The sequence below is a fragment of the Tasmannia lanceolata genome, unplaced genomic scaffold, assembly GCF_043159265.1.
Source record: "Tasmannia lanceolata isolate RefF3 unplaced genomic scaffold, GAP_Taslan_0.1 ptg000002l, whole genome shotgun sequence".
In the NCBI taxonomy this organism is placed as follows: Eukaryota; Viridiplantae; Streptophyta; class Magnoliopsida; order Canellales; family Winteraceae; genus Tasmannia; species Tasmannia lanceolata.
In genome coordinates, this window is record NW_027518679.1 from 50126916 (window position 1) to 50141861 (window position 14946).

Below are 14946 nucleotides of genomic sequence, written 5' to 3' on the forward strand. Positions count from 1 at the left end.
AATAACTATGCCTACAATTCGATGGATGCATGTTTGGTCCTTGAGTCTGGTTGAATGTTTGCCGCCCATCTCTAAGCTTTTAAATGGACATTCAGTATTGCTTGATCATAATGGAGTTTGGATCAAGAGTGATCAAGATCAAAATCAACTTATATAAATAACGCATTCATCAAAATCATTCAGGTACTGAGGTTGTTTAGTAGCAACATTTGACATAAGTGAGATTTTGTACAAGTGTTAATAAAATCTTCTTATGTTGGAAGAAATGATTCATCGAAATAACAAGTCACCGAGTCACCTGAGCAGGTGTGGACAAGTGAAAAATGTCGGCTTGAGTAAAACTAGGGGTGCAATTTGGGTCGGTTTGGTCAAACTTTTGCTAAAAAATGAATTGGAATCAACTTGAACCCTACGCAATTTTATGGTAAAAGCTCATCCCAAATTTCCAAAAAATGACCTGAGTTGCACCGCTACGAGTAACCCAAACATTGGTAAAAGTCCAATGCCCCTAAAACATAAGGGTTCCTCAGCAAGGTTAGCCAGGGGAAAAAATGTATCCAATGGTGAACTGCTCCAATCATAAATAGGATTGACTAGGGATTCATAGCACATGGTTTTCATAAAATCTGTATGATTTTCCCAAGATTGAGTTTTGATCCACGAACCATCCAAGATCCCAACGTGGGGCCACATTTTGATGATCAAGGTGGACCCAGTGTTTTGATGACCTCCTGTCCCCTGCTAGATCATTCCCCTCAATATCTTTCTTGACATGAACCACAGAAAAAAGCTGAAGATATAGAAATGTACAAATTATCTGAATGTCTACCCTATATAAAAAATTAGGAACAGATGAGTACAAAGAATCAAAAGACTGGGAACTTAACATAATTCCTTTTATTTGGGTTTTGAGGTAAGGTGGTATGTCCCCGTCTTGTACAATTTTTATTCATCAATAAAATTTCAGGTGCGCCCAGGTTCCTAGATAATTTCCGGGTAACAAAAAAACAAGAACTTTACATAAAACTAGATGCATGTGAGAAAAATGCATCACATGTCCAAAATGCTGAGTTGGTATGATTTTCTTATCATATGGTAAGATTTTCTTGAATAGTGACAGAAGTTCCTACTATGTTTCCTCCGACATCTGGAAAAGTTTCACGTCCAGCAAGAGGCTTCACTTTGCCTTTCCTGTCAACGCTGACAGGGTACTTCAGGAGGTGGCCTTTCATCTCTGTTACCTCGTCGGCAGCAAACTGTCTCCAATACAACTCTCCGAGCGCTCTAACCCGCCTCATACATTCAAGGCTCTCTGGATGGGTGAAACATTCCTCCACAGCTCCAATGTGCTCTGCCCACAGCGACATCCTATAGCCATAGATCTACAGGTAGCACCCACTTCAGTTCAAATTATTACTCTAATTGATCCAATCACAAACGACTTTAAAACTGTTTTTAGACCGTAATCGTATTTTCAAATTTCACTGCATGAATCAACATATAATGTAATATGGAAGTTAATTAAAGTGGGGGCCACCATTTTACACCTCAGGTTTTGATGTGTGGATCCCACCATCTCTACCCAAACCTATAGGTTGGGGCCCACCATTTTACCCTGATGTTTTTTATAAGGTGGGGTCCACCATCTCCACCCAAAGGGCGTTTTGATGGTATGGGACCTGCCATTTTACACCCATGCATGGGACCAGAATACTAGCAATGCAATATGGATGTTAATTAAAGTAATCTGAGCACAAATTACGAGTTGAATTGCTTAAATGTGTACCTGCCCATGTGGATTAGATTGTTTTTGTGCCCAGGTATGGTGAGGCTGGTATGCACCCATTGCAATTTCAGTGTCTCTGCTGCCTTCCAAGGAGCGTTGGTTGATGTTTGCAGATCCTATTATCACATACTCATCATCCACTATCATACCTTTAGAATGAACATAGATCATGAAGCGCCGATTCTTCTGAGCAAGTACCTATGGTAGGAACAAAATGCTTTTTGTTGTAAAAGGAGTCCTTAAGATGTTAGGGTTGTACATTCTCAACAACAAAAAAAAGATGTTAGGGTTGTAACATTGGAATTATAGCATTAATTCTGAATTACCCACCAAATAAATAATGAAAGGAAAACAATGGAATTTAAAACTAGCAAGGAAATTTACTCGAGGGACAAAAGAGTTACATGGGGAGTGTTTGCTGGGGTAGTTCTTCCATATGAAGCATCTTTTCCCTCCACAGCCTCACGATTGCCAAGGCAGAAGAAGTTCAAATAATCTTGTGGCTCGTATGTTTTCTCAAGCCCAACCTCTTCCAAAGCCTTGTATACTGTCTCATACATCATTTGCATTGTTTTGTACTGTAGTAATCAACAGGAATTCTGTAAACAAATGTTGTACAGTCATACATGCAAACTGTAAAATATTTTTTCATTTCATTGCTTCAATGAGAAATATTCTTGCACGTGACAACAAAATATCTCAATAGATGACTTGAAAATAAATACATGGTATGATAATTAGAAGGGAGTTGCTAGCCAGTTTCGCAGAAAGCCATTTCGCGCCCGGTTTTTGCATGTGATGACAAATTGACAGCCATGTCAGATGAATTAAATGAGTAAGACAAAATCTGCCAAAAAAGCCAACATGTGCGTCTGTCACCATTTTCACTCGAGAAGCAGATCAGCTAGCTGATACTTTTACCAAACCCTTGAGCAAAGCTAAACTAAATGATGTATGTAACAAGCTAGGAATGCATGACATATACATTCCAGCTAAAGGCACTTTGGTCATTGTACTCCTTTGCTTCTTATATAAATACATAAGTGAGGGGAGCCATCTCTAACTCACCATTTTCTCTCATTCTTCTGCCTTCTCTCTTCTCTCAACATGGTATCAGAGCAAAGGTCCAGAGTTCAAACCTCATTGATGTCAAAAATACACATGCAATGGTCAACCCAAAAGTGGGGCCAAATGTGCCACGTAGGCCAACCCAAAGAAAGAGGGGCTACACGTGAGGGGGAGTGAGGATAAAAGAATAAATAACACCTTCTCTAACAGCTTAAGCTTTTGGAGTAAATGGTCGTTTCACACTTGTTATACAAATTTCAATTTAGAGACAATCTAAATTTAAGGAGTTCATACTCCTCTACAAAACCATTGAACATAAACCACTGAAAGCTAACAGGATTCATACACCCTCCATAATGGAACCTTTCACCTAAAGAACCAATTTTCTTGCTAATATTAATTCTTAGTAAATTTTCTTCCTTTCCATCTTGATGAAAGCTAGCAATCAAAAGTAAATGCCCTGGAGACGAACAGAATTTCAGAACTTTTTACTCTTTTCCCAGACACATAATAAGAGACATGAAAGCCTAGAAAATAAATCACAAGAAGTGAATGCAATTGAAAGATGTAAAGATAGGTAATGAAAAGAGATTTTAATCAAGGGAGTGGAATAGGCTTAGAGGAGACCATTCATCAACAGGCACTCGTTTTAAGCCTCTAAACCCTGTCATGAATTTTGCTTTTCTATGAAAGTTCTATCGAATGTTTCTGATATCTATAACAAATTTTTTTAGAGATACTCTTATCTTTACACCTGAGCGTATAATATATGTCAAGACCAGGACTCATATCCATTAGGTCCTCCATAACACCATCACCAGAAAAAAAACATGAATCATTGATCGGTTTGAGAAGGGATCACTACCTACTCAAAAAACACTTTCACATCAAAAGCACTAAAAGAAAAAAATAATTCTTTCTGCATACTTCCAACTTTCAAGACATTTTACCCTTTAAAGGGATTCTTTCCATCAGGGCCTCACATGTGAAATTCTATCTGTTATAGTTAGAGAACTTTCACCCCTCTCTGAATGAAAATTACATGTTTAGATTAGCAAGATGCCTGCTATCATGACACAAGTACGCCAAATTCTGAAGTCTATAGACATGGTGAAGCATCTTTCAATGAATTGTGTTGCTAACATTGAAAGAATTCCAAATTCCTAACCAAAAGTCGAGATCAAAACTGGTGGTTCAAGATCACCTGCCAGAAAAGAATCCTTTGTGTAGGAAGACCTGTTGGAACACCCTCGGGCCACATTGGGATAACTATATAGGCAGAAAATCTCTCGTTTGCTTTGATCTTGTTAGCAATTTTTAGAGCAATTTCCATTGGTATTAAATTGTTAGCACCTACACAATAAAAATATAAAATTATGGAGTCAAAAATAAAAAACATAACAAAATGTTGAAATTTAATAAAGTAGCTAATGCACATCCAGTTGAAGAAATGAACAGCAATTAGAGTTTCTGATGAGCATACTGAAGTATAATAATGCAGTAATCATCGAGAATAGTAGAGAAAGAAATCATAGTTATATTTAGCCTGATATCAATAGATAAAAAATGCCCTTACCGCTTACCTCAACAAGTTTCAACATCAGGGTGGGCACACGGCCAAAACACCTAAGAGAGTGGTTCCAACTTCCAACCATTTGTAAGATACATAGAGGAGTCCCATTACAATTTCATATGTCTAGTCATGATTGGCAAGTTAACCTCACAAGTAGGTATTAGATGTAATCTTCAGAGTGATGATGTCTGATATGGTTCATTAATCAAACATGTATTTATTTCCACATAATGAGCAACAGGCACCAAGATAGCTTTCTATATTTTAAAAGGGTAATGATATCTCCCCCGCCCCCCCCACCCCACACCCCACAAACGGATAAAATCCCCCCTTTAACGGTTTCTGTGAGAATGGTTCACTACTTGAGGATAAATTCACCCCCTTTAACGTTTTTCTTTGCCTTTAAAACTTAACGAATAACGTTAAGGGGGGGGTATCAGTCCCCTTATAAAAATATGTACTTGTAGTAGGTTATATAGCGCACCTAAGTCATTGTGTGAAGACCAATTATATGACGACCCAAGGAAGTATTGATTCTCGATGTATATGAAATGTTGGGCAGCTCGGATAGCCTTCACATAAGCTGTATGTATGCTCATGTCAATCAATACATTTTTTCCACAAACGAGGTTCTGTTACAAAATTGTAGAAGTTAATAAACTGTATCATGGAGTACAAGGAGACTTCAAACATATAAAATTAAACCATAAATAGCATATTACACTTTTACCATACCTTGCTTGTGGCGTCTTTAGGATCCTTTGGGAATCCTTTCACTGAATTTGAATCAATTGAACGGAAAACCTGGATTTGTTGGGGAAGGGAAGATCAACACATATTTGTTTGAAAATCATGTGAAAGGAATCTCCATCAATAGATAAACATGTTATTTTACCTGCACATGCCAAGCCTCTGGATCATTCTCGTTTAAGCATGGAACATCAAGCCTCCCAACGATGTCGGGAATTCGTTCAATTTTGAGCAGTGCATCATCATATGATCTTTTCAACTTATTAATCCCATGGCGCTTTGAAGCTTTTAACCAGCGCTCCTCAAAGTTGGTGAGGACATCATATGCTGCCGGACCATCAATCTTACAGTGCAAATCATGCCATGGTTCCCTTGGACAATTGGCATTGGGTGCCTATATAAGAAATAGCACAAAATAAGAAAAGGGGGAATTTTTTTATTTTTTATTTTTGAATGGCAGGGATTTATTAAAGAAAATAATCACTTCTTCCAAAGGTAGAATGATTCAATCACTCCCAAAGAGAGACATACAATCACTTCTTCCCAAGGTAGAATGATTCAATCACTTCTGACCAGGCTACCACGACATCACCACAAGTTGAAATCCTAATGCTAAATTCAAGGAAACCCCAACTCTAAATTGACGAAAGCTTTTTTTTTTTAATGGCAGGGATTTATTAAAGAAAACAATCACTTCTTCCCAAGGTAAAAAGATTCAATCACTTCAAAAGAGAGACATACAATCACTTCTTTCCAAGGTAGAATGATTCAATCACTTCTGACCAGGCTACCACGACATCTTCCCCACAAGTTGAAATCCTAATGCTAAATTCGAGGAAACCCTAACGCTAAATATGGGAAAGCCCAAAGATGTTGTTGACCCATTCGCCTATAGTCCACTATTTCAAAACGTGGTTACAAGTCAAGATGCGGTCAAAGAAAATCCTAGTCAACTTGGTACAATATAGTTGAGTACTTGGTTGACGTGGTCATAACTCGGGAAAGTTAAGGGATTTTTTATTGACTTCAAAGGGCAAAACGTGTACACAAGAATGCGACCAAGCTAAAAGGGAGTCGACGATGTCACGGGAGTTTTGAAACTATGTCATAATAATTATTGAGGAAAACCCTTCCTCTTCCCAACCATTTTTCCCAAAAGTCGACACACGCTCCTCGAAGATGCCAAAAACCCCGTGAATCGGAAGGCTTTCTTTAAAGTCTCTTATCGTTTTACCCAAAAATATAGCTCGACTTTCATGTAAGGGCCCGTCATAATGGATGATTTGATGAATTAATACGACCATGTGTGTGGATTGTATTAATAGGCCCAAACCACTTATTTGTTTGGGCTCCATCGTAAATAGGCAATTAGACGCATGTATTATTTTAAAACATGAGTACATTTCATTAGTTCACATACCATGGTAAATAGGCTGTGCCCCAAAAATCATCCCCATAGGATGATCCTAAGTCCCTCTGATCTTAAGAGGGAGGACAACGCCATATAGAAATCTCTTCAAATCAGAGGGTTAGGATCATCGTATGGGGATGATTTTTGGGGCAGGACCTATTTATCACGGGACCCAACCAATGAACAGTATGAATCTTTGAAGAATTGTGGGCCCCACTCTACTCTTGGGATCTCTTGGGATCAAGGCCTACATATGTTTTCCAACAAAAATTGAACCATTGATTTTTATTTTTTATTATCTTATGCATAGGATAGCCGACCCCAACTAGTTTGGGACAAAGGCTTAGTTGAGTTGAGTAATATCTTATGCATATGATGTCTAAGTAGCATAGGACCAAGACCACATGGTTCATAATGTTCTATAATTTCATTAGTCTTGATTGCACAAACATTTTGAGTTTAGAATTCACTTTATTGGTCCAGACATGCACAACAGCATATGTCATTAGGTGTTCAAAGTTATTTAGCTATTAAGGATGGTTTTCTTGCTTATGTGATGGTTTCTAAGTGTGTATTTGTGCTTATTCTAACATTTCCTGAAGTTCAATCATAAGATTCCATCATTTGCATATGTTTCCATGTGTTCCTGTGATTTTACAAGATTTCCACTGAGATTTTCATCCAAAACCAAAATGTTTGCATTTCTATGCCAACCAAAACTGAAACCAAAATTGAAATTTAAAACCTTGGATGCCAGGATTTTTACACAATATTCAAGAGGCAAATTGCGGTTGATATGATATCTATGTCCAAGGCTGTGAAAAAAGAGTGGAGTAGTCATTTTCATCCATGAAATTTGTGGAGCTTGGAACCATTGATTGAGATAGTTCATCAATCTTTGATGGAATATGAAGAAACAATTATGGAAAAATTAGGAAAAAAATAGAGTTAAAGAAATTGTTATAGCTATGCAATCAGATATACTATGCAATGGTATGTCTGAAAAAAAAAATAACTTTTTTTTTTCACGGAAGTTCAAATTTTTATGAGGACTAGAAAGATTTTTTTGAGAATATAAAATTCAATGAAGATTGTTAGTGTTGGCAATTTGATGTTTTTTCCATTGATTCAGATCAGCAGGCGAAAAAAGTGTTAAAGACTAAAAGATCTTGAATAGAAAATTCATTAAAAGTAGTTTTTTCTTTTTTGAATAGCAATTTTAATGAATCTAGATTGGAGAATCTAAATATTTAATTATGTGGACATGAACAGATTTCCACAACACGCGATCAAATTAGATGAACAGATGATGAAAGTGCAGGAGGATTTAAACTCAAGGACACATTCTACGCAACCAAGATGGACTGACAAAGTTCAAAATTCATGTTGAGCCAAGTCCAGGCATCTTCATCTTCCAAGTGGGCGCAACATTATGCATGAATATCCATTTTAAGTGATTTTTTTCTGGTTCTGAAAAATCCCTTTGGTGCCTACAACCGATATTTCTACAAAGTTTCAACATTCCATTGTTTCAGGCCTCAAATAAACCCGACATTCAATGACAAGATTAACGAGAAAATTGGAGTTTTGACTTTTGATTGTTTTAATTTTAGTTTCAGTTTTGAAGTCCTTGTCTTGAAAGGAGGTTTATGTGGAAGGGTTAGGATTAGATGAGGGATTGAGATTAGAAGTGCACTTATGACTGTTTAAAGAATACAACTAATATATAATATATGGGAAGTGATATATCCGCCCCTTTTGAGTACTTGGGACACCCAGCAGCAGTGTATCAAGGACTGCAGAGGGGCTGATGTACTTCACGTCAGAAGGATTCAATGGGGCTGATTGCCACGTACGCAGCAGTGTATCAAGGACTACAGAGGGGCAGATGTACTTCACGTCAGAAGGATTCAATGGGGCTGATTGCCCCGTACGCAGCAGCTGGGTGTCCCAAGTACTCAAAAGGGGCGGATATATCACTTGTCATGATATATATATATATATATATATATATATATATATATATATATATATATATATATATATAATGTTTTGAGGGACTTTTAGCTATTCTATTGATATGTTTTAAGAATTAAAAAATTGAAAACTTTTGCTGCTTATTTGTGATCGTTGATCACTTGTTTTTACATGCTTTCCCTTTAATTCCCTGTTTGATTTCAAATCTAGTTCCCATATTTGCAGCAAGAAAGAATGCAAACCAGATTTGAACTAGCCTCCCGTCCCACAGATTTGTGAATTATGTGCGAGAACAAGCTGCGGGCTGAAGAATTTTTAATTGCTTTCAATTAATTTCAATAAATTCGAACAATATTTGGCAGCGCATGCAAACCATTTTAGGCAGATTAAGTGGCATGCATTTTTTGTATTTGCATAAACATTACAACAAATGAGCTTCAAGGGAATTACGATAGATTGAAAAGAGTACTGGCACAAACATCTTTACAGCAATATTTGGAAAATAAAGGTTGAAAATTACCGTAAATGTGGGATTGTGATAGTCATCTTTATGCACAGTTTGTAATGTCCTAAATAAAGAATGCCTTGGAGTATCATACCGCCCATCACATAAATCAAGTCCGCCGAGGAAAGCTATGATTTTTCTCTTATTATTACCAGCTCCAGAATCCACGATCACAGTTTTCTGATGATGGGTATAGATTGCCCCAACTTCCTGATAACCAAGAATTTCAAAAGCAAAATTCAGGCTACGGTCTGAATAAGAAGAAATTCTGGGGTTTGAGATACAATTTTTACAGAAGAATACCCAAAAAATACAAAATAAAACCAATATTTCTGACTCTTGCTTTTTTAGAGTCTGTTTGCTCCATTTAAAAAAAAGGCGGCCCAGTGCACGAGGCTCTCGCCATTGCGGGCTCTGGAGAGGGCTAGATGTACGCATCCTTACCCCTGCTTTGCAGAGAGGCTGTTTCTGTGACTCGAACCCGTGACCACCAGGTCAAAAATGGAGCAACCTTAACGTTGCGCCAAGGCCCGCCCTCTTGATGTGTTTCATAATACATCAAAATCATTAAAAACATATGCCATGTGCCACACTAAAATATGACACAGAAATTAAAAGATTCTTAGCTACAATAAAAGAAGGAAGACTAAATCTAGCAATGCCTCTATAATATTCCAATCAATATGAGTTAGTGTTGGAAGAATTAAAAGAGCGGAAGCTGCGGAACCTAAAATGCATATATTTGTAGAAATATTCCATAGATTACTAGAAAGATGAAATTTTAAACCATTATCAATAAGCTTAAGGAAATGAAAAATAATGTTGGATCTCTAACTCGATACTTTCCACTCAAGCATTTGACCATTTATTAGAGGCGAAAAGATTTAACCTGTGGTAACTATTCTTTTAACAATTTATCACAAACTAGAGCACCTCCATCATGTCTGAAGAAAATTGTACTTCTAAAAACTTCATAAATCTTCAAATATGAACACTTCTTCTTGCCTTGAAGACATTCCCATGAAAGTTTCAGATGAGGATAAGATTGTGTTGTGCTAGTAGGCCTCAAACAAGAACCATGTGTTATACAAGAAAACATTCATTTAAGTCAAACCTGTTGATTTGCCCAGCTATGACGCTTTCCAGCTGACCGGGGACAAAGCAACACTTGCACCGAGGAATGCTTGAAAAATCGACGGGTTTCCTCATCGTGTGTTTGCATGACTCCACCCTGCATATTGTTAAAATGTACAAGGAAGTTAGTGAAAGGCAAATACCAAAGCTGAAAGAAATATAGCAGTAGGGTAATGTGTAAGACAACCTGGAAAGAAATTTTATAGTAGAATAACGTGTAGAAGACTTGATTCAGCATGAGAATTTGTAGAAAGAAAAGAAATGAGATCCTATAAAAGGAATACTAAGCAAATATTCACATAAAGACTCCACGTACCCATATTCAAGCCCATAATATGAGTCATGTTAACACAAATATAGGGGCCTGCACACCACACACAGAATACAGGAACACAAAATTCAATTTGTTCTTTGCCTCCAAAACATGTTATTCAGGGGTCTCTGGGAGGAGGATTATGATAGAGCTTGCTGGCTGGTTTTATAGGTTGCTGCCAAGGAAAAGATACCAAATAAATGGAAAGGAAAACAGAGAAAAGGGGGGAGGGGGGAGGGGGGAGGACGGTTACATTTTCTTTTTGAAGAAAAGATAGATAAATGACTGCAGGCTTAGTTTTCAATTCTGCTCTGGATGCCATTCTGTTTTTCTCCTTACTGTAATGTTCCAGTGTTTTTGTAACTGTTCAAATGGACGAGTCTTGATTCCGTTCTGAACTCTTAGAAAATGAATGTGTCCAGAACACCAGATAAGACATCAAAAAATTCACCCTATAATAAAAGGCAGAGACTTGAAATATAATCTTGTGCAACTCATAATATCTCGTGGTCAAGAGCCTTCAAGGGACTGAATTGATCAAATAAATCAACATGGAATCATATAAAGACCCAAACTTGTGTTATGAGGTGATTTGATGAAATAGATTTTCTCCAAACATGAAAGCATCATCAATGATAAGATATTTGACTCCATGCAGGGCTGTTTCCTTACCGTCTGAAGAACCCAAAATTTCCTTGAAGTAGGGTCATCCCAGACAAGAAGCAAAACTCTTACACCTTCTTGTGACTTGGTTTTGAGAAGATCCCCCAGCGTGCAATCCAATGCATAACCTGCATCTCGAACCAGTCGGACCTTGTGGAACACCGACCATCCTGCAATGTAAACTAGACGACGGGCCCGGCTAATTGCCTCAAAGATGTCAATCCAACATTTACCGTGCTCATATCGCATTCCACAATCAAGCCTCAGATCCGGAAGACAACCTTCAGGAACATGGGCATCCTGATAAAGTGTAACTTTTCCACCTTCCCTAAGGGGAAAGTATGTACCGCGTACCCCATAGTAATTAGGACCGGACCCCACCCCATTGTGGAACATGGTCAGTCTCTCAATCGGTATGTACTGAACTGAAAGCTTCAAAACAGCTTCTGGTTTACAAGGTTTTCCACTTGTATTGAGGATTGGGAAGGATCCCTCAACTTTCAGTCCAGAGTAGATCTTCTCTGCTGGGATTGCTACAACCCCTATGAGCTGGGAGCCAACAACATCGCTGTCCTTGATAATAAAGCGAATTTCCGCAGCATAATGTGCAACTGGCACGTTAAAGTGCTGCATCCAAACAGGGTTCTCATTGTTACTGATCACATATGTCCTGCCTATTACAGCATTGGATACTGAAATTGAAACATAGGGATCGCTGGTCATATGTGGACGAGGCAAATGGCTATCAATTTTGCTGCTCATGCTTGTAGTCAAGGTTCTCCCAAACATATCCTTTAATGTCTTAGAGAACATATCCATGTTCGGAAGGTTGTTCGCTTCCAGAATCCAAATGTCTAAACTACCATGTAGCAAAAGCACCTTCAGGGATGCTTTAGATGGCTGAAATGGCACGAGTTGTGTGCCATGCTGCGAGCCACCAGGGGTATAAGGAGTCTCGATACGACCAGAGAACGAATTGTTCGAATATCCATACATCTCCGGCCTCTGATGGTGTTGAGGACTCAGGGTATGAAAACTGTGAGACGAATTCAAAACCGACTGTGATGTGTGGTTAGGCCGACTATGATCAGACAAGCTCACATTGGCTAAAAGGTTGTCCAATGGAGGATATAGAGACGGAGAAGAACTGATAGCATCATGATTTGACATCACTCCCTCACTGGCAGACACCGAGCTTTCTTGATGATGGTAAGCGGGAGAACTATTAATCCAAGAAAAAGGTGAAGAAGGGTAAGGTGCAGGTAACGTCGGACCCGGTTGATAACCGTAATGATCAGAATATGAAGAATTGTATTGAAAACTACCATGGTGTTGTAAACTCGGCTGTGGATAATTGTAGACAGGGGGAGGTGGGTAATGGGGAATTGGGTACTGATAGAGTGATGAATGAGAATTAGGGTTAGGGTTAGGGTTCGGGTTCGGGTAAGGAGGTTGAGAGGGATGTGGGAGGTGGGAAAAGAGTGGTCCAGAATGAGAAGTAGGACGAGGTTTTAAGGGATCGGAATGCGAAGAAGGACGAGGTTGTAATGGTCCTGAATGATTCATATAAGGAGGGCATGGTTGTGGGATGGAAAAGGAATTAGATGAACTGTAAGGATAAAGATGAGGAGTGGGCGGCTGTGGAGCTCTGGGATCAGGATTTGGAGGGGGATATCGATATGGATACGAATAGGGATCGTATGAATACGAGTTGTAGTTTTCCATAATTACTGAGAAATTTAAGCCTTTCTTAACTGACAAAGAAAACAATGAATATCTCTATTGTTTCAAAAAACCATTAGAATAAATCAAAAGGGCTGTTCCTTTGTTTAGTTTTGTAGGGTTACTGTGAAATTGAAGGCTTTCTTACACCCCAAGGCAAGAACTTTTCCAAACAAAACAACGACTAGCTGAAACGGGTTATTCCTTTGTCTAGTTTTCTAGGGTTTCTGTGAAATTGAAGCCATTCCTATACCCCAAGACAAGAAACTTCGAACCAAAACAAAGAATATCATAAATCTCTACTGTTTACGAAACCAGTAGAAGAAGAAATCAAAAAGGGTTATTTATTCCTTTGTTTGGTTTTCTAGGGTTACTGTGAAATTGAAGCCTTTCCTATGATTCCAAACAAGACGACGAATATCTCTATTGTTTAAGAAACCAGTATATGAAATCAAATGTTAGGGTTCTGAATCGGGGCTTTGTGTAGAGATCAAATGTTAGGGTTCTAGGGTTTTTGCCGATTTCTAGGGTTTTGTGTAGAGATCTCGCGTGTGAGATACGCAGAGGGAGATCGATATGAAAAGGAAGGGAAGAATTTTAATTAAGGATTGATGATTAAAAAGATAATTCAAATTACAAGAGATTAAAACAAAGAAAGTCTGGTAAGAATTGAATTGGATTACCAGAAGAAAATGGGGGCATTAGTTTTCAAATCCTAAAGCGTTTTCTTATTTCTGTCCCAATCGAGAATATTTGAATATATGGATTCGAAAGAAACAGAGGGCATTGGTTAAATTTCAGAAATGTTCTTTCGTTGTTCTGTTTTAACGGTTTCCATCGTACGAACAGTAAAAGATAGGATCATCCTATCTCTGCCGTCCATTTTAAACCTCAGAAAATTGGAGGGTTAGGATCATCTTATGGAGAATATTTTGTGGGCATACTATCTATGTCTGGGCCTAGAACTGGCAAACAGGCAGGCCGGGCCTGGTCGGGCCGGGTCAAACGGGCCGAGTAAAATGACCTGGAAAATTTTACGGGTCACTAAGCTTGGACCCGGACCCGGCCCGTACAGGCCGAGTCGACCCACGGGTCACCCGGATATTAGACACATTTTTTAAGATTTTTTTTTTATTTGTAGAGGGATTTGCTGGCCACCTTCGCCAACCATTTATGTTGATTGTTTAAGAGATTTGTCTTATTGTCGTGTGGTTCTGCAAAGATTTGGCAGAAGTACGATTTGTGAAAAGGCGGCTAGCAATAAATAATCATCATGGGTACTAAGTTTTAAATGAGAAATTACTAAAAAATGGAACCAAAGTTGAAAAATTACGGGAAAAAAACCGAAAAGATGATAAAAAATATGACAATTAGGGAATATATTACATAGAAAAACGAAAAGTTATGACAAAGAAGGAAAAAAATGCATAGACAATGACAATTACAGAAAAAAGTTTCAAAATAAAACCTTTTCCCGGCCCGGCCCAGTTTTGACGGACCGGGACCCGCGGGTCAATTTCAAAAGGGTCACTGATTGGTGACCCAGACCCGTAATTTACGGGCGGTCCGGATCACTTTTTACCAAGTCTATCTGGGCCTAACAAATGAATGGTTTCGATCACTCAAATAATGTGGGCCCCACTATATTGAGTGGGAGTGTTATTGTATGGTGTACGTGGCCCTTGATATTTGAACCAACAACAGCTGATTCTATAAGTTGTTAATTTGTTATCCTTTGATCAAGTATCAAAGACAGGTATGACGTGTACGTACCGTTGATATATTTCCATGCATAAACACCATATGATTTGCGGGTATGACATATGAGTAAGAGATGCTTTCTTTTAAACACCGAATGCATTCATTCTTCAAGGTTGTGAGTGTTAAGCGTGTAAGAATTGGATAAGGGATTGATGATTATCTCTTTGTAGGGGTGCAACTCCGGTCGGGTTGAGGCCAACCCTAATCCAACCCGAGATAGCTTTCCCTCAACCCTAACCCGACCCAACCGACCTCAGGTTAAGGATGCTCAACCCTAACCCAA

At 38.4% G+C, this 14946-nt stretch overlaps 1 protein-coding gene across 1 annotated transcript; it reads right to left on the reverse strand.

Moving 5' to 3' along the window:
• Positions 1-872: 872 nt before the first annotated feature.
• LOC143877116 (phospholipase D gamma 1-like) lies at positions 873-13648 on the reverse strand. The gene is made up of 10 exons (XM_077378966.1): positions 11190-13648; positions 10185-10301; positions 9086-9280; positions 5323-5571; positions 5163-5231; positions 4912-5059; positions 4059-4207; positions 2191-2364; positions 1787-1984; positions 873-1382 (listed from the first exon to the last, which is right to left on the reverse strand). Exons 1-10 carry the CDS (start codon positions 12903-12905, stop codon positions 1089-1091), a joined length of 3309 nt encoding a protein of 1102 aa, XP_077235081.1. The 5' UTR covers positions 12906-13648; the 3' UTR covers positions 873-1088.
• Positions 13649-14946: the final 1298 nt, after the last annotated feature.